Source organism: Lactuca virosa, chromosome 6 (assembly GCF_052849685.1).
Source record: "Lactuca virosa cultivar CGN04683 chromosome 6, Lactuca_virosa_CGN04683_v6, whole genome shotgun sequence".
Lineage (NCBI taxonomy): Eukaryota > Viridiplantae > Streptophyta > Magnoliopsida > Asterales > Asteraceae > Lactuca > Lactuca virosa.
In genome coordinates, this window is record NC_136431.1 from 263705718 (window position 1) to 263725254 (window position 19537).

General features: G+C 36.7%; 3 protein-coding genes across 4 annotated transcripts; 1 reads left to right on the plus strand and 2 right to left on the minus strand.

Moving 5' to 3' along the window:
- Positions 1 to 3598, plus strand: LOC145120281 (uncharacterized). Its single transcript, XM_079056099.1, has 13 exons — positions 1 to 435; positions 766 to 934; positions 1048 to 1128; positions 1215 to 1297; positions 1418 to 1533; positions 1639 to 1749; positions 1843 to 1952; positions 2168 to 2444; positions 2529 to 2606; positions 2754 to 2804; positions 2927 to 3004; positions 3130 to 3207; positions 3294 to 3598. Exons 1-13 carry the CDS (start codon positions 423 to 425, stop codon positions 3336 to 3338), a joined length of 1290 nt encoding a protein of 429 aa, XP_078912225.1. The 5' UTR covers positions 1 to 422; the 3' UTR covers positions 3339 to 3598.
- A 1261-nt stretch (positions 3599 to 4859) lies between these two features.
- Positions 4860 to 8744, minus strand: LOC145119897 (Ubiquitin system component Cue protein). 2 transcript variants are annotated; one of them, XM_079055662.1, is made up of 9 exons: positions 8181 to 8744; positions 7686 to 7845; positions 7541 to 7602; positions 7360 to 7454; positions 7166 to 7279; positions 7020 to 7085; positions 6840 to 6937; positions 6312 to 6751; positions 4860 to 6165 (listed from the first exon to the last, which is right to left on the minus strand). In XM_079055662.1, exons 1-9 carry the CDS (start codon positions 8536 to 8538, stop codon positions 4985 to 4987), a joined length of 2574 nt encoding a protein of 857 aa, XP_078911788.1. In that variant the 5' UTR covers positions 8539 to 8744; the 3' UTR covers positions 4860 to 4984. The 2 variants fall into 2 exon arrangements, with proteins under 2 accessions (XP_078911788.1, XP_078911789.1); XM_079055663.1 differs by lacking the exon at positions 8181 to 8744 and having other exon boundaries at positions 7360 to 7443; positions 7686 to 7715.
- Positions 8745 to 11558: 2814 nt separating this feature from the next.
- Positions 11559 to 12014, minus strand: LOC145122502 (uncharacterized). Its single transcript, XM_079058098.1, has one exon. It carries the CDS (start codon positions 12012 to 12014, stop codon positions 11559 to 11561), a length of 456 nt encoding a protein of 151 aa, XP_078914224.1.
- Positions 12015 to 19537: the final 7523 nt, after the last annotated feature.

Here is a 19537-nt window from a genome sequence, read left to right on the forward strand (position 1 = left end):
ATGTCGAAGAACGCAAGAATATTTGACCCTTCTGCCTTTTGCGTTAATGGGATTCTAGAGAGAATTGAACTTTGCAGTCCAATTTCACGGCGGTATCACCCCCAAATCCGCAGCCGGTAAATTGGGTTTGGTGCATACGCCTTTCAACTGTTCCCGGAAACCAAAGGCCAACATCTGTCCACATCATCCATACAAATACGCAGCCTTGCTCCTCTTACTCCTCCCACCGGGAAACAACAAATTCATCCAAAAAATTCATCATCGTCTCTTTCTAACATCAAATCCTTTCATGGATCCATCGTCTTTCGCTTTATCATCAACAATTCGGTTTATTCTTGATTCTCAGTTGCCTTTTTTTGTACGCTTTCTTATTCATCGTCGACCTTGTACGTCCTTCTGACGACTTAAATTAGCTGTTTCCAATGGGTAAACAACGTAAGTAACAATCTTTAATCATTACTCATTCATTTTATAACATTTTGATATAATTCTGTCTGTTTAGGTGATTTACCAGGCTCAATTGAATTAGGGTTCTGTTCAATACTATATCTTTTCTGATGTTGTTCATCATAATCTTGGTTCCTTGGTATGAATAATCGGTTTCCAAATAATTAGGGGTATAAACCCAGTTGCGAATTTGTGATTTGTCATCGTTCTCGATCATACAAATTTCTATTTGCCCTAATCGGCTTGAAATAAACTACAACATACTGTATTTTGTTCATCGGGCTTTAAAATTGATTAAAATTCAATCGATTTTTACAGGTCGTAATCAGCGTAAGAATGCTGCAATGCTTGATAGTGATGATACGGATAGTGTAAGTTCTTCATCAACTATCCGTTCGGATCAAATGCTGGGAAATGGTGGGGAGGAAGTGCAAATTGATAAAGAAAGTGTGTTAGATCAAAGTTTGGATGCTTTATACGAAAAAAGGTAGTATTTTTTTCCCTAAAATTTCATTGACTTTATCTATTAAGTCATTTTTTCTTTATCAAGTAAGAAACACCCATATATCTAGCTTACCAGATTAAGTCATTGTTTTAAAGGGGATCAACAAGGGAGAATGCTTTGGTGACAATCATAGAGGCTTTCAACAGCAGCTTGCCTCATGAATTTGTTGAAAAGAAGTAAAGAACATTTTTTTTACATTTATGGTTTCTTTTCATGGTTATTTATGACATCATCAACATATTTATTTTTGCCTTTCTTTTAGATTTGCAACAATGCTTCATCAATGTCTGAATTCTGTTAAAAAGGGTTCAGCAAAAGAGGTAGCTTTAGCATCTCATGCCATAGGTATGCTATACACATTTATACTTTTTTTTTTTTTTTTTTTTTTTTTTTTTTTTTTTATAACATATTGACTTCACCAGTTTTATAGAAATCTCTAAATATTATAGTTTATTTTAATAACAGGATTACTAGCTCTAACTGTTGGCTCTGGTAAAAAAGCACAAGAAATATTAGAAGAATCAGTTTCTCCAATTTCAGAGGCTCTTAAATCTCGTTCAGAATCATCAAAAATAGCATCGGTAAACATTCATATAATCCCCTATCTTTTTATAGCTTTTTTTTCTTCTTAATTTACAAAATTTGATGCTTTCTTTATTTTTATATTTTTCAAAAAACAATTCTAGTTGCTAGATTGCTTGGCTGTGATAACTTTTGTTGGAGGAAATGAACCTGAAGAAACCGATAAATGCATGCAAATAATGTGGCAAGTCGTTCATCCCAAACTTGGTCCCAATGTATGCATCTCTTTTTTTTTTTTTTTTTTTAAACTTTTTTATATTTTTTGTTTGGTATAAATTATTTTATGTTGATATAAATTATTCTATAAGGTTGTTGCCACTAAACCATCACCACCAGTGATTACAGCTATGGTATCCGCCTGGTCATTTCTTCTTACAACAATGGATGGTTGGACACTCGATCCCAAAACCTGGCAAGGGTAAAACCTCATCTGTCTTGTCAAACACAGTACAACCTGTTATGTCATGTCACACAAAGCACAACCTTTTATGTTATGTTATGTTATGTCATGTCACACACAGTACCACTTGTTATGTCATGTACTCATTTCAAACTCAGTGCAAGTTGTTCTGTCTGTTTTGTCATGTTATGTCGGAGAGAATTGTGAACTAACTTTTTATAAAAGTTATGCAGGTCAATTTCTTATTTTTCTACACTTCTAGAAAAGGACGACAGATCTATACGAATAGCTGCTGGTGAAGCGCTGGCGTTAATTTTTGAAATTGGAAATTTGGAGAAATTTTCAATTCAAGAGGGGAATAATAAAGATGTTACATATATTCAAGGTTTAAGAGCAAAAGTCTTGAATCAAGTTAAGAATCTTTCTGTTGAAGCAGGTGGAAAGGGGTTGACCAAGAAAGATCTTAACAACCAACGCAACACCTTCCGGGACATTCTAGAATTTCTCGAGGTACTTCTATTTCTATACCACCTTCTAGAAGAATTTAGTCTCGTTAAATGATTTTATTAATGATTTTTTGTAAAATAAAAATAGGATGGTTATAGTCCCGAAACATCTTTGAAGATTGGTGGAGACTCACTTACCACCACAACATGGTGCCAATTAATACAGGTATGTATTAATCACATTGTGCGTGATACATATCACGCACAATGTATGCATCAGGCACATCACACACCCGGTGTGCCTGATGCATACGCTTGTGTTTGGTACGTACAATATTAAGCGCTAAAAGTTTTTTTTTTTTTTTTTTGACAGCTGAACTTTTTAAAGCGTTTTCTTCGGGGAGGATTTATTAAACACATGCAGGTTTGATTTGCCTCCTTTAAAACTGATAAGTGTATATTATATTATTATGTATATGGGTTTTTTTTTTCATTTTGATATCTTGTTATTGATATTAATGAAGGATTATTTTGTAACCTAAACAGGAAAATGAATTTCTTCATGATGTGTTTGATTTCACACCGAAGAAAAAGCTTATCTCAGGTGTATCTGGAACTGAGAAGGTTCGTTCCTACTATAAATATACTTTTTTTTATTGATTTTAAGTTCTTTTTTTTTAATGAACTTGGTTTTTGCTTATTTAATTTGTTATAAAAGGCTTTATTTATTTATATTGTTCTTGGAACAGAGGATGTACAAGTCTCCAAATTCAGCCCTCAACAAGGCAAGGACACAGTACCTCAATAAGCAAAGAATGTTATCACAGGTAAGCTTTTTGTTTCTTTTTAAAGGTGAAATGTTTATTTATGCAATAAAGCTTTTAATTTTTTTTTTTTTTCATAATTTGAGCAGGATAAGAATGCGGGTCATTATGCTTCGGGGTTTGATGAAGAGTGAAAAACCACAGCATCATTCTGTTACAGATCTGGAACCTTATTATATATTTAAATTTTTTTTTTTTGTGTATTGCTTAAAAAAAGTTGATGTCGAGTCACTTTTGCTAAAAAAAGATGAGGGAAACTAGTTGTGTTTATGACACCAATAAGGCATATTATTTATTAATAATAAGCTGGATGCCTGAATTCATTTGTATCCTTTTCTTGTAATGAATATTCAAATGGTGATACATCATGTATATGGATTTGACATTTGTTGTATTTGTGTTATGTGTATTCAACTATATCTAGGGCTGTTCATTATTCAAATAAAACCGAATTGTCCAATTGGACAATTTGGATTGGACTAGTTGGTTCGGATATTCGGATTTTTTGATTGGTTTTCAACAAAACCGAATTATTATTTTGGATTTCGGATTGGTTTTGGTTTATAAAATAAGAACCGAATAGTCCAAAAAAACCGAATAACAATTTATTATTTATTTACTTTTAATTTATCTTTAATTATTTATTTATTTTGTAATTTATTTTTCAAATAGGTTCAAAAAGTTCCACCTAATATCAAACATTAATATTCATTTTCTCTTAAAAAAAATTATTTATAAAATATTAAACTGTAATATATATTCTTAGTAGTTGTTTACAAATTTTAAATCACAACCAAATAATTTGGTTTTGCTTCTTGTGTAAAATTGGATAAAATTATAATTATATGTCGTTTTAAATTGTTTCGGTTATTGAAAACCGAATTATTAAAACCGATCCAACCGAATTATAATTGGATTGGATCGGATCGGATTTGAATTTTATTTGGACTGTTCGGATTCATGTTTTGAAAACCGAAATCACTTTGGATTCACTTGATTGGATCGGATCAAACCGATCCATCCAAACGAACACCCCTAACTATATCCAATGTTTATAATGTATTGGAATACAATACTTGTATTCTTTTGTGTGAAAGATAATAGCAAATACTTATAGGGTAAAGATTAGCATATCCATATGATGCATACAATGGGTAACCAACTTATGCCAGGTAGATTGACACATATACAACCCAGGTGGACAGTAAAATGCCAAATCAGCAAGAATTGGCTAAACATATATTGTCTTCCATTTAAAGACTTGATCACTTTTTCTTTACCTTTTTTTTGCCCTTTTGATCTTCAATTAAAAACTTAATAAGCTTTTCTTACTTTTATATGTATATACTAACACATGTGCATTTTTATTTTTTCTTTTATGCCTTTTAGTTATGGACTTAATATGAAATGATGTTCAGTTAAAGAGTTGATCTGTTTTTCTTTAACTTTATATGTATATACATTAGAATATGCTACTTGTGCACATGAAACACTTTCAAGTTCCCAAAGCAGTGGACTTTTATATGTATATACAAAATAAGATTAATGGTACATTTTGTACGTGCATATAAAATCATTACTGGTATATCAGTGACGTTTGTAGAAGATTATATTATATTTGGGAGTGAGACTTGAAATATAGTAAGAAAATAAAATAAACATAAACATGGATTAATCCCGTATTCTATTTATAATATATATGGGTTAACCATTAACAACCCCATTCCACTAATCAAGAAACCACATGTGCAACCATAAAACATCTTTTCAACCAACAAACTCAAAACCCACCAAGCCCAGAAAAATGTTTCTTCATAGCTTGATCTTTCCTGTAATGATTACTCCTCCCCCCACCACCACCACCACCACCACCCCTCCTCCCTCTCCCCCTCCCTCCTCTTCCACGTTCACCACCACCCCCACTCTCATTCCCATCCTCCCCGTCATTCCCTTCCACCACATTTTGCTCCTTTCCAACATTACCCCTACCCCATCCCCTCCCTCGATTCACCCCATCACTCGTTCTCACAGGGGCATTATTGTCTTTTCCCTTGTTACCCCTCCTCACCGAATCCCCATTCCCCCGTCCTCCTACCACATCATTCATTTCCACCACCTTTTGTACAGCACCCAATGGTAAATTACCACCACGCCCAAGCCCATGAATCGTTTCTTTCTGCGCTTGATTTACGATATTAGCCTCGTTATAATTCGCAGCTGCAACAGAACCCGAAACTTTATAACTATAATTCTTCCCATCCTTAACAAAAAACTGAGGTTTTTGTCTCGACCCCCATCTAGAAGCTTCCGAAGCCGAAGTATCATTGGAATTCACTTTTTCACTGTAATCATCAAGTCCGGAATCCACAACACTTAATCCAAGATCATCAAAAGAATCATCATACTCATCTTCATACTCAGCAACAGATTGAAGTGCAAAAGTCTTGGAAGCTTCATCTTTTGTGTTAAGAATTTCAGAATCCGGTTTGTTTGTATTTGACTTTCTAATGAATCTCCCAATTGAAGAAGATGATGTTGAAGATGGGCCTGGGCCTGGGCTCGGGCCCATTAATTTTGTGGGTGTTGGTGGTGTAAGTTCGATTAGTTTTCCTTTTCCTTTATCGTTTTGGGGGAGGGGAGGTGGGGTGGGGTGGGGTGGGGGTATGGGTAGGGTGGGGTCCAGTGAAAGTAGGTCACTATGAAGTGTTCCTTCTAGAATTCTTTGAATGACTTCTTCAGGGTTTTGGTTGTATACTTCGAGACATGCTGAAATGAAGCCTTGACTATAATCGGGAAAAAGGTCTTTTATTTGACTGATTTTGGATTCGATTATCGCGTTGTCTTCGTCCATTTCTATCTTTGTGTTTGTTGCGGAGGGTAATTTTGGTATTTGTATGGTTGTGGGGACCAGTATGATTCCGGAAAGAAACTGGAATTGTTCCTTGTCTAGTGAGATCCAACCTATAAAGAAGAAAGAAATTGTGTTACTGTTTGGTATGATGGAATCAGCACAGGAATGGAATGGTCTATTCCATGGAATGAAACATTCCATTCCCTCTGATCGAAAAGTAACCAAAATGATTATGGTCAAGTATAAAAGATTCAACCTTCATTCACTAGGAGCTGAAGTCTATCCATCAATTGGTATTTCTTTTCAACACTTTGAAGCAAAGAATTTACACTCCTTTCTTCTTGAACAATTGAACATTCTTCACTAATTTCACGAAATGTCTGAACCAAAATATCTGCCCTGATGACTGGATCTTCCACTTGGGCAGGAAAAATCTTTGAGGCAAATGGAAGACGTGCACTTTCTACAAACAATTCTTCATTTAAGTAACACAAATTCACTAACTTCAAACAAAAATCAACAATTCGAGATGATAACATCTTCAAACTAATCACAACTTTCGGTAACATCTCTGAAGAGATGCTTTCATTTCCATTTTTCTTTGATGAAAATAGTATTTTAAACCCCCGCTGCAGATTTGGCAACAATGAATCATGCAATCTTGCAAGAATTTTAACCAATTCATCGCTTCCGAAACTACAACAAGAAAACCAAATCAACATTTGGTGTCATGAAAAGTCAACAATCAAGATTTAGTGTTATAAAATTGGAAGTGAAACTGTACCTTGTTTCAACAGGGCAGGAGAAAAAGACAGCAGCATGGTTGTAAGCAGCAACCAAAGCATCCATTGATACAATAGCATCATTTATAAAATCCATTACCTAAAAAGGAAAGGAAAGTATACAGATAAGCATAAAAAGAAGCAATCACTACTTGTTTCAATTAAAGAAAAGCTTCAAGAACCTCAAGATAGTCAGAGTGAAGTTGTGTTAGACCATCATCTTGGGCGTTATGAGATGACAATAAAACCTACACTTCAACCCAACAGACAAAAATATTCAATATGCAAACATGAAAAATAGTATAAAAAAAAGCTCAAGGGAAACCACCTCTAAGGATGTGCTACATCGCTCATACATGGTATGAACTATGTTAAGAAAATGAGAAACAACAGCATTGAAGCTATCATGGATCGAAGGTTGGGCCTTTATTGCATTTGTAACCTGAAAAAATGGTGACTGTGTTGAATGAAGGGTAGTTTTGGTATTTTCACTACTTATTTCGTTGTTTTGTAAGCACTTACAATTAACTTTGTCAAGTCTTCATTCTCATGACCGTAAATTGCACAAATATCTAGCAGCTTAGGCAAGTCAAGCAACTTCTTTTCCTGCAAAATGACTACATGTATAACTAGTAAACAAGGATTCCATAAAATGTTAAATGTCAGAGTAAATTTATAGCTTATATACTAAAATGGGACACACCTGCATGATCTTTTGAACTAAGACTATCAGAAGCCTTGGCACCAGGGTCCCGATTTGAAGATCTTCACAAGGAAAGTTATGCAATCTTGAAGTAAATGATGTGGTCAAAATTGTGGTGAAAATTCAGAAAGGAGTCTAGACATACATGCGATAGAGAATCATGAATACGCGCCTGCTTAGCTCATGCTCGCCAACAATCATCCCTGCAACTATTCCCTTGGCGCCACGATAAGGAAAGTCATACCATCTACTTCTGTACTTCAAGAAACTTTCCAGAAAAGCATGAAGAGAAGTATCACTAGCCACTGAGATCAAATGGAAAGAGAAACACCAACAAACGTGAGGAATTTAACATGATAGACTACACCAATCTGTAAGAACACAAGTAGTACACGAGTAACGAATGATTGATTCACGAAATTTTGTAAGTTTTTTGTGCATCAAAGCAAGGGTAAGTAACTTGCGATTGGTTTCCGTTGCAAAAGTTTACAGTTACGTCTTGACGCAATTTCTTGCTTGTTGATTGACGGACGCCAATATGCAAGCAACTTAACACTACATCGAAGTGAAATTAAGTGCACGAGTAATCAACGATTGACGTGATTTAAGCAATCTAACGAAATTAAGATTGTGGAAAAACCTTCTCTCCAAAAATCTTTGGGGTTTAACTTGAGCAAGATAGAGCACTCTCTATTCAACAAATCAACAACTCCCTGAGATTCCACAGGATCCAGACCCCCTTCCGCAACCCCTAGACCCGCCGCAACCGCCTCGTCCTGCGGCAAGTAACTTATAAAATTGCCAGCTTGAATCCCACGCTGCCCACTGGAACTTTTACTGGTACCGGATGAAGATGATTGCTGCTGCTGTTGCCGAAGAGAATCGGAGAGCGTCGGCTTCGAATTGTGAGTTTGGGACGCTGCCGCTTTAGGTACGAATCTCTGTTGCTGGGTTTTGTTGGGCAAACTCCTGTTATTGAATCGTTGATTGTTCGACATTACAAAAAAAAAAGTATGTGTTTGTGTGTGTAATAATGTGTGCTTTGTTAGGGTTTTAGGTGATGGCGATGAGTCTGTGAGAATCGTCGATGTATAAATTTGGCTATTTGGGTTGCAAATCTCGATTTGGAAGGTGTATCGATGAGGAAGCGATGTATATGGAGAGCACGAAACGCCGTCGTGTCGATGCGTGGAAAGCAAACAAGAAACAGCGCCTTGGAGGCTGCTACTTTGGCCCGCGGAACTCCAAACGAAGTCAACTAACTCAACCTGTGCTGTTATTCTTTTCCAATAAGCCCAAAATAGTTTTACTATAATTTCTTGGGTTAATTTCATAAGTTTACTCCATAGCTTAAATGACACTTCAACTTTGAGATTTTGTTCTGGATCTATCGTTAAATGACACTTCAACTTTCGATTCTCCATGCATACCTTTAACATGAAATGATAGTGAGTCTCGAGGTGACTAGAGACAATGAACAAATCTAATGTTGTCATCTTCGATGAACACATTAAAAAGTTCCCACAATGAAAAATTTGTTGTTCCAAAGGTCTTCCTCCAACCATAATGAAGTATATCATTTTTTATGACTCGTTACCATTTAGAGGGCCCAAAAGTATGACATTGTGGGTTGTTGTTTGTTGGTCATGTGTGTTATATAAATAACACAATATAACATAATGATCATCTTTAATTGAAAGAGGAGGGGGTTAGTACAATCATATCAAGTTTAAGAAGAGTTTCTTATAAATAAACTTAATATACAAAACAACCTTTATTTGTCTGGAAATAGATAAATACAATGTATATTTCGGATCATGAATTACAAAGCAAAAATTTACGAGTCAATGTTCATAATTTCAACAATAGCTTCAAACAAACACCGACAAAAGTATTGGAAGCCATTGCTTACTTCTCAATGATAAAATAAAAGGGAGACATATCCTTATACTACTACATGCTTCTAAGAGTAAAAAAAAACTTCTTCTCTCTGCTTCTTTACCTTTATACTAATTCCATATGAAAACAAAATTGAATGTACATATAAAGACAACATGTTTCATCATTCAAAATTTAAAAAGTAAATAAACAACATATAAAACATGTTTGACTACTAACACAAATTATAGCAACCGTTAGTAAAATGCCTTGATTAAGTTATATGCATTCTTCATACAAATTTGAAGTTATATGCATACGATGAATGTTCAACAATAATAGCTATCAGTTGATGGATCATGAATCAAAAACAAAATCATGTGTTATGTTATAAACAAGAATATCCATTAAGAGGCTTAACAATCAAACCTTAATGTTTTTCTACATAAGTATCCATATATCTTGAAACTGAGAAGAGAGGAGTTACTAACTCCTTATCATTGACACTTACTAGTAGTTGTAATCGCGCGTGCACATGCACACACATTGAATTGACGCAAATTTATATCATCTAATTAATTAGAGAATAATCAGAGTTTCCTAACAAGTGAAGAATTCTATCAAAATTTAAACACTTTAGCATGGTTTATCACAAAACTAGCTCATACCCTCTGCTTGATATTTATCTTTCACAATTTAAGACTAGGAATAGATACACCAAACCTAATTCACTTAACTATAGCTTTGATACCAATGATAACAATCCGAACATCATCTAATAACGAAGGAATAATCAGAGTTTTCTAACAAGTGAGATTTTATAAAAGATGTTTTAGGTACTTTAATAGAATTATACTTATTAATGAGGTTATGTCTTATCAAATCCGTTCGACTAACGACCCTCCACCATATAAGAGAACGGTGGGTAAGAATGGATACCCAATGACGGTCATTTTATAGGCCGCTTCCTTAAACTCTCCTTATAGTATGACTTCGTGAATGAGGCGTACTAACGATTTGACTGACTTAGTCTTATACATATAGTAATTATTAAACTTTTAATTTTACATATAGTATAAGGTGTATTTTAAAAACATTTTCAAAATGCTAGGTTTAAATTCAATTTTCAAAATTAAGAAATTAATTTAATAAATCAATTATGTTTTTAATCTTTATCTTTTAATTAATCAAATAATTAAATATAATAAAAACATAAGGATAATTCACAAATTCAAGATAAGGATATCTGATTACTAAGATAATTACTCTAATCAATTTATGAATTAAACTTTTAATTTTACATAGTACCCAACCCTGCAATTGATGCATCACAACAGACCACGAAATCCTCAACTCCCTCAGAGAAGGCAAGTACCAGTGCCTCACACAGTTTCTGGTGAAGAGTATCGAATGATGGCTGCTGCTCAGGCCCCCAACTAAACACAACCTCCTTCCTCGTCAACTTAGTGAGATGAACAATAATCTTGGAGAAGTCTCGAATGAATTTGCGGTAATATCCCGCCAAACCGAAGAAGCTCCGAATCTTAGATGGAGATCTCGGTACTTCCCACCGCATCACCGCCTCTCTCTTGGCTGGATCGACCAAGATAACGTTCTGGTTGACGAGGTGTCCTAGAAACTGAACCTCGCGCAACCAGAAGTCACACTTGGAGAACTTGACATAGAGCCTCTCCATCCTCAAAACTCCAAGAATCTCGCGCAAATGCTCCTCGTGCTGCTCTATGGTCTTCGAATAGACCAGAATGTCATTGATGAAGAGGATCACCGATAGATCCAACATGGGCCTGCACACCCGGTTCATGAGATCCATGGACGCCGCTGGTGCTTTGGTGAGCCGAAAAGGCATCACCACAAACTCGTAATGCCCATAGCGAGTTCAGAAGGCCGTCTTCTGAATATCCTCCTCTCACACCCTCATCTGATGGTAGTCGGACCTCAAATCAATCTTGGAAAACCAAGATTCCCCCTGCAACTGATTGAAGTGATCATCAATCCTCGACAATGGATAATGATTGTTTATCGTTAGCTTGTTCAACTCCTGGTAATCAATACACATCCGGTGTGAACCATCCTTCTTTCTGATAAAAAGGATCAGTGCTCCCCAAAGAGAATTGCTCGGTTAAATAAACCCTTTTCCTAACAACTCCCGAAGTTGAGAGGATAACTCCTGCATATCAGGAGGTGCGAGACAGTATGATGCCTTGGCAATCGGCGCCACACCCAAGATCAGATCGATCCGAAACTCCACTTGCCTCGTAGGAGGCACACCTGATAACTCCTCAGGAAAAACATTTGGAAAATCGCATACAACAGGAATATCAGAAATGTAAATGAATCCCTTCTCCTCAACCCGAGTATCCACCACACATGCCAGATAACCCATACACCCATGCTGCAAACTTTGTCTTGCCCTGGCGGCAGAATAGAAGGTTGATCCCGACCTAGTACCCTCATCGTAGATGGTCAGTATTCCCCTACTAGGGTCTCGAACCGTTACCATCTGACGCTCACAGTTAATTAGAGCCCTAAACCAGCTCAACCAATCCATACACACGATCACACGGACATCTCCCATCGCAATAGGGATAAGATCTATCGGATAACCAAAACCAAAAATCTCTAACACACAACCCCAATATACATCAGTAGCGGAGACCGGACACTCATCGGGTATAAATACTCTCAAGGGCCTGCTCAAGGCCTCCCGCGCAATACTAAATTCGTGATAAAAAGATGATGACACAAAAGACCGACTCGTACCCAAGTGAAAAGCACAAGCACAGTACATAATTCACAAGAAAAGTACCTACACGATCAATAACATAAGCAACATAAATAAATCAGCAGAATAATAAAGAACACATACCAACCACGACGTCTGGAGCTGCTCGGGCCTCCTCTGCCATACATCAGTAATACGCAGGGTCGCGGGGGCCGGAGTCTGGACCGCCCTAGATGCAAGCTGAGGACACTCGTCCCTCATATGTCCTGTCTGGTTGTAATTGAAGTAGACCTGAAATCACTTGGGGCAATCCCTGGCCAAATTCCCCTCCTTGCCACACAGGTAGCAAGTCGTCCCTAACCGACATGGTCTCTTATGCCCCTTACCGCACTTACCGTAAGTGCGACACTTTTGGCCTCCAGCTCTCGAGTCAGCGGGCTTGAACCGCTTAATCGCCGACTACGACTATACTGACTTCCTATCTCTCACCTGGGTCTCCTTCTCCTCTCTAGCATAGTTCTCCAGCTCAATAGCTCTCCTCCTGGAATTGGTCTGCAGCTCAGCCAATGTCCGATATGAAGTGTTTGCCATGAACTCACGGATATCCCTCCTCATAATACTCAGATACCGACTCACACATGCCTGCTCAGTAGACATGAACTCAGGACAAAACAAAGCCCTCTCATGAAACATCCTGGTGATCTTAATCACCATCTCTGTGTTCTGCTTAAGAAACAGGAACTCCTGGGCCAACCTCCCCCTCTCTCTATCCTCTCTCTCTCTCTCTCTCTCTCTCTCTCTCTCTCTCTCTCTTTCTCTCAACCACTGGAAAAAACTCATCTCTGAACATCTCAGTAAATCTCTCCCAGGTCACCATAAAACGCTCTGTAAGGGTATAATCAACTGTCATAATCTTCCACCAATCTTTCGTTCCCAAGCAAAGCAGGTTCAACGCGAAACGAACCCTCAGATTCTCTGGACAGGAGCAAGTGTAAAAACAACCCTCAACATCATAAATACATCTCATCGCAACAATCAGATCCTGGGTCCCATCAAACTCGGGTGGCTTCGTGTTGTTGAACTCCCAGTACCACAACGAATCACCCCCCGTGGTCTCACAGCAACAACAGCTGCAGTGGTTGCGGCAGCAACAACCTCAGTGACGGCGACATAACGCTCGTCAAAAGTCTTAATCAGCACGGTCTTGATAAACCCAGACATCTCTAGGATAGACCCTCTGATTTTTGCGGCCACCTCGACAGCAACAATCCTGCGAATCTCATCATCACTGGCACTCGGTCTCTCGGGGTCGTTGGAGCCTGAATCTCGAGTAACCACCATACTGATACACATAAGAAAACCATCAGAATCAAGCTAAAGCACATACACAAACACCCATACACTCCTACAAGTTCCTTAGTTCCTTAAGATTCCTTCTTGATCTGCGTACGAATCCGGTGCTTTCAGTAGTACGGTCCCAATACTACCTTCCACACCAACCCGTATTTGTCTCAAGTCATCCTCTCAAGACCCTAAGTTACAAGGACTCTGTTTCCACATATCAACTATACACTCGCTCTGCTGGTTCCTTAGAACCACGACTAAGCATATAAACACTAACTCTAGACTGCTCCCCCAACATTGCTCCGCCTCACAAAATCTCCTCTGTCCTCGCCATTTTCTTCGCACATGCCAATCGTACACAATACAAGACTCGATAGACATTTGAATAATTGATTCTACCTCAAATCCACAACCAAATGAGAAACAGGAAGAAAGGATAAATCAGACATTCTAAGGTTATAAAATCTTAACTATGTACAATTATATAGCATACACCAAGCAAATAGCAATGACAGATTCAATCCCATAAGAACGACTCCTAGGCTAAAGGCATCACAAATCAGGCAACACTATCACACCATTCCTGCAAGATCCTTAGCCTACCATGCAATTCTATCAGCTCATAAAATATCAGTTCCACACTACTCATAGTATAAATTGAGGTATTGTGGGAAACTACTGCTCGAGCTCTGGTTGATTGTACACACTGCTTCACTGGGGTTTTCTCCTGTAAAAATCTTCATTTCTTTGAAAAGTTTTTATGAAAAGCTTCAGATCCTTAGTTTGAGTTTGGAATTACCCTAGAGTTCATCAAAATCCCTCAAAGCAGGGCTCTGATACCAAATTGTAACACCTCAAATTCTAAATCAAAATTTCCGTTTTTAAATTACCAAAATATTGTTCATAAACCAAGTCATCAAAAACATAAGTGTCAAATATAAATCATCATCACAAAATATTAGAGTATCACAGACTGTCCTAGTAACAAATCTCCCAGTGAGTGTATACAATCAGACCTTCGCCTTCCCGCGATCTTCAGAAGTACCTGAAACACATATATCAACAACTGTAAGCACGAAGCTTAGTGAGTTCCCTAAGATACAACATACAACATATCATAAATAAACAACTATGGGTTATTAGCAACCCTGAGGACTATCAGCAGTCCCAGTGGGCAACAACACACCCTATGGGTTATCAGCAACCCTGGAGACTATCCGTAGTCTTAGTCACACATAAACAACATAATACAAAATAACAATTAGAACCAGCTGGTCATCACAAATACAAATATTCTTCCACACAGGTAAGAATAAGTGAGGAGACTCAATTGATACTGATGCCGAATAAATCTAACACCTGAACTGTCGGAACTAGACTCTGCCTAATAACATAATAATTAACCCTAATTAATAATCAAGGTCCACAATTTAACTTACGAATTCAAATCCCACAACTAAGCCTCTTAAGGGTAAAAATACCATTTTTTCCCTTACATGGTCCAAAACCCTGAATCTTGACTAAAGGTCAAAAGTTAGCAAAAGTCAACTGCCTAGCGCGTACGTTGGGCGTACTCTCCTCCTACGTGGGGCGTACTTAAAAGTAAGGAGGGGATCGGGGTCGCACCTGGCTATGCTAGTCGTAGCCATTTGTACGCGGGGCGTATGCCGTTTGACCCCAAATATCACTCCAAAATGGTCTTAATCGTTAAGACATGCATCCAAACATAGATATGATCTTCTTAGAACGTCTTAATTCATAAAGTCCAAAACTTTAAGCCTTTGCATGGCTGAAAAGTGCTTAAACCTTAAAACTCTAACTTAATCCATACTCATCACTACCAAACTCTTGCATGGCTATAAAGAGACCATCAAGCAACTGTTTTTATGAATCTACAAGACCTAAAATACATGAAAGGACAACTAATATACTCCGGAGTACTCCATACTCACAAAGGTCCAAGCTTTGGGACAAAAAACTCATAAAAATCATCTATGGAGATCTATAAGGAAACACATCAAGGTATAAACTTTATACCTTCAAAAGATGCACAAGCTGAAGTGGTTTCTGGATCCACAAGCTTGCAAGCAACACCACCTTCTTCACTAGTCTTCTTCTTTAACAAAAGGCCACCAAAATCACCACCAAGCTTCAAGATCTTCACTCACAAAGAATACACTCAAGATTGGGGTTTGGAAGGAGTGGAGGCTGATTATGGGAGATCCAAGGGTGAGTTAATGTCTTTAAATAGGGGTGAAACCCTAAAATTTAGGGTTTAGAGACTGGGCTAGTACGCTCGACATACCGCATGTACGCCCCGCGTACTAGCATGGCTTCCACGATCCCGGGCTTCTCATGAGTATGATGCACGTACCCTCATGTACGCCCAACGTACATGCTAAAAGGTGGAACTTAAACCACGAGGGACCAAATGTGCAAACTTTGATTAGGTCAAGAGCTAAAAATGAAAATAGATAATAATAAGATGTTACAAGGTCATCATAGGGCTTTTTTGTGGGTTAGTTTCATAACCCATAAGCTTGACAATTGATTAATTTTTTGTTTAAACCAAAATCCTTATTTTTAACACAAAGCCCCAACAGTGTTCCTAAATTTTATGGTTTGTACGTTTATCCAAAGTTAACATGCAAACCAAATAATCAAGCAAAAAGAAAAAATTAGAAAAGTTATTGGTTTTTTTTGGGAAAAAGTTTTGATTTAAACTGAAAAATCATAGAAACTTTTTAAAAGGAAATTTTATTTGTACCCTCACCCCCAAATTGATTAATGTACCCCCAAACTAGTGGAATAATGCTTGTGTACCCTTAATTTGACACTTAACTTAATTATTTATATGATTTGATTGACAAGAATTACACTATTAATACAGTGAAATCCACATCTTTGACCGTTACTTTAATTTAGGGTTAATCTAAAAAAAATCATATATTTTGTGTTTTTTCTGGATTAAACCTTAAATTTATTTTTTCCTGAAAAAAAAACTTGTATTTTTTCATTTTTTCCGAAAAAACCTTCAACTTTGTATCTTTTTTTCTAAAAAAAAACATTCAACATTCTAAATGATTCGAAATAAACCTTCAACTTTTTTAGTTTTTCTTGAAGAAAAACCTTGCATTTTACAATTTTTTTTTGGCAAAAAATGACTAAAATGGCCAAATCGAGAAAAATAAAAAAATACAAGGTTTTTTTAAACAAAAAATAAATTTGAAGTTTAATACAGAAGAAACACAAAATATAAGATTTTTTTGGGATTAACCCCTTATTGAAATATAGGTTGGTGTCCCGTTAATAGCATTGCCGCTATTGACGGGATTTCTTGTAGTTTTGAGAGATTAAGTGTTGAGTTATGTGGATTTAATGAGTACAAACTTATAATTCAATATATCCTTTTGAGTATCCTTTAATGTTTTTTTAATTTATTATAAATATATATGTATTTGCTTGTGTTGGTTATGGTTGTGTGCAGGAGGACATATTGTGAACAAATTATATATCTTTTGGACTGGATTGATAATGCGGTGAAGATATGTGCACACGGGTTATATTTGGTCCATATTATTGATCAAGTAACCCAGATTGACTTGTCAAAGAGATAAATAGGATATTTGTGTAAGGATTAAATTAGACTGATACTTTATACGAATATCTGATTCTTTCTCTCTCGTCTTTAGGGTTTGAGTTCATAGTGTTCATCTTCTGTTCTTAATCATTCTTTCATTGAGTGTGTAGATTAGTTGAGTGATTTGTAGTGAGGTCTTTTGTAGAGAGAAGAGAGTTTATGTAGTAAGGTCTCATTTGTAAGTAATGGTGAAAACCTTCTGGTTCTTAATTAAATAAGAACTGTTGATGTTGTATGTGTTTGTGTTCGAGTTTCTTTTGTTGGTATCAGAGCCTGGTCACGGTGTTTTGTGATCGTTCTCAACTAGGTCAAGTTAGGGTTTTTTGGATCTGTTATCAGATCTATTATCTGAACTATAGTTCCTTTCCCGATCTGTAGTAGATCTTGAAGAAATTGGTGTTCATCAACCCGGTTGTTCTCTTGTCACTTCTTAAGAGTAAACGTTTGTGATAAGTAGTAAACGTTTAGGGTTAATTTGTATTAATCCTAACGGCCAACTCTATCACAACGGTCAACATTAAGATTGTGCAAACAAGGTTCTAAAATCGGGTTGGTTCTGGCATTTGAATGCCCTTTGATTCAGCGGTGATTCTGTTTATAGAACTCAGCGGAACTACTTTGCTGATTGCTGAGCTTATAATTTGTGGATCACTGTAAGTTTCACACACTTCTTCGGTTTTGTTTATTGTTGTTCTTGATAGATCAGTTAACCTTTGATCATTTGTTGTGTTATCATCTCGTCTGTAAACTTGATGAATCAATGAATCGAGTAATGAATTAATCAGAGTATGAATTCAAGTAAGAATGCGAGATTTGAACACAGGATGTAAATATGATCTTGTTATGCTCTATTATGCTTTCGAATTCTTTATAGAGTGCAATAGACAAGTCTGTAAAAGTTCTTATCTAACTCTAGTAAATAACCCTATTTATAGGGAACTGAAAGCATACAAAAAATATACTAAGGCAATGACTCTAAAGCTTCGAATAAAAGCGCCCTAGTAAAATACATTACAAAACATTCGAAGAGTCCAAAACATACTTCGACTAATTACAACAATTCGACCCTTACAATCTCCCCCTTTGTAATCATAGTCGAAGTCTTCAATTTGTAAGAAGTGTGATGGAATACAGTAATACTCTTCGAATCTCCGTGTACCAGGAGATAATATTCTTCAGCTCTTTCTTGTCACCTTCATTGTTCTTCTTGCAATGATTCATACGAACAATCAAGTTCGTATATTGAGATGTTGAATATCTCTCTACTTCACTTGCTTGGAATAAGAACCGTTTAGACTTTCTAGCTTTGTCTTTTCCTGCGAAGACAATTCCAAAAGGCTTCAGGCAAATTTCACCATCAGCATACTTCTTCAATTCCGCCTGAGTCTTCGTAGGAGCCATCGGAGCTTTAATTTCCATTCCTTTGGCAGTAGCTAATTCAACACCTGTTAGTGCCAAGCACTCATAATAGTTTTCGATAAAAATCTTGATGTGAGCTACTCCAAGCTTGAATTGATCTGGTTCTGTGTTTTGAAGGTATGAGAATGATTTGTCTTTCAAAAGTAATGCAACTTGTATAAGATCATACAAGTTCATTAATGGAAAATCTGCAACAGTGAATTCGCAAATATTTCCATTTGCCCTGGCAACCACATACTTAACATTTTGGACTGTGTTTTCAAAAACCACATCCTTTTTCATACTTATGACCTTCTTGATTTTTATTAAAGACCAAACTTCCTCAGGGGCTTTTCCAAGAACAGCATGAAAACGAATTTTCATGTGTGTACCTTCATCTTTATTTTTAAAATTCCCTTCTGCTTTGAACTGAGGCATGATAAACATCATTTCATTTATGGGAAAATCCAGCTGGCTTGCATCAGTATTTGTGACCAAATAACTCTGCTTTGGTTTCTTCTCGAATGTATACATGTGATTAAAAGCAACCTTGGCCTCAATTGTTTCGTAATTATAATGTTTGGCTGGATCACCTTTATCCATTCCCTTCGAATCACTAGCACGCTGAGTCATAATACTTTGAATAATCCTCAGTTTTTCAAGTTCAGCTTCTACTTCAGCCTTCTTTTCCTCTTTCGATTTTTCCACTACAATTGATTTGCCTTTATCTTTCAAGGCTTGATTGTCAATTGTCTCTTTTGGTTTTGAACCACTCCTACCAGTCTCCGAAGATTTACCAATCACAATTTCTTTCGAAATTGGTCTTGCAATTGGCATTGTTGTTACAACAGTTGAAGTAACAAGTTCAGCAGAAACTATTACTGGTTTTGTTGTTGGGATTTTCAAAAAAAAGATTTTTCCCACAACTTTCGCATCTTCTCCACTAGTCTTCAACTCACTAGTTTTTCTTTCTCCTCCTTGCACCCCTGTGAAA

What these genes read in the sequence shown, in the direction of transcription:
- LOC145122502 (XM_079058098.1), bottom strand. Translation starts at nt 12,014, where the DNA reads ATGGGAGATGTCCGTGTGATCGTGTGTATGGATTGGTTGAGCTGGTTT.
- LOC145119897 (XM_079055662.1), bottom strand. Translation starts at nt 8,538, where the DNA reads ATGTCGAACAATCAACGATTCAATAACAGGAGTTTGCCCAACAAAACC. An exon ending in TTCACTCTGACTATCTTGAG is followed by an intron (nt 6,938 to 7,019) that starts GTTCTTGAAGCT and finishes TTTCCTTTTTAG; the next exon opens with GTAATGGATTTTATAAATGA. An exon ending in TCCTGCCCTGTTGAAACAAG is followed by an intron (nt 6,752 to 6,839) that starts GTACAGTTTCAC and finishes TTCTTGTTGTAG; the next exon opens with TTTCGGAAGCGATGAATTGG.
- LOC145120281 (XM_079056099.1), top strand. An exon ending in ATCCCAAACTTGGTCCCAAT is followed by an intron (nt 1,750 to 1,842) that starts GTATGCATCTCT and finishes TTATTCTATAAG; the next exon opens with GTTGTTGCCACTAAACCATC. An exon ending in AGCAAAGAATGTTATCACAG is followed by an intron (nt 3,208 to 3,293) that starts GTAAGCTTTTTG and finishes TAATTTGAGCAG; the next exon opens with GATAAGAATGCGGGTCATTA.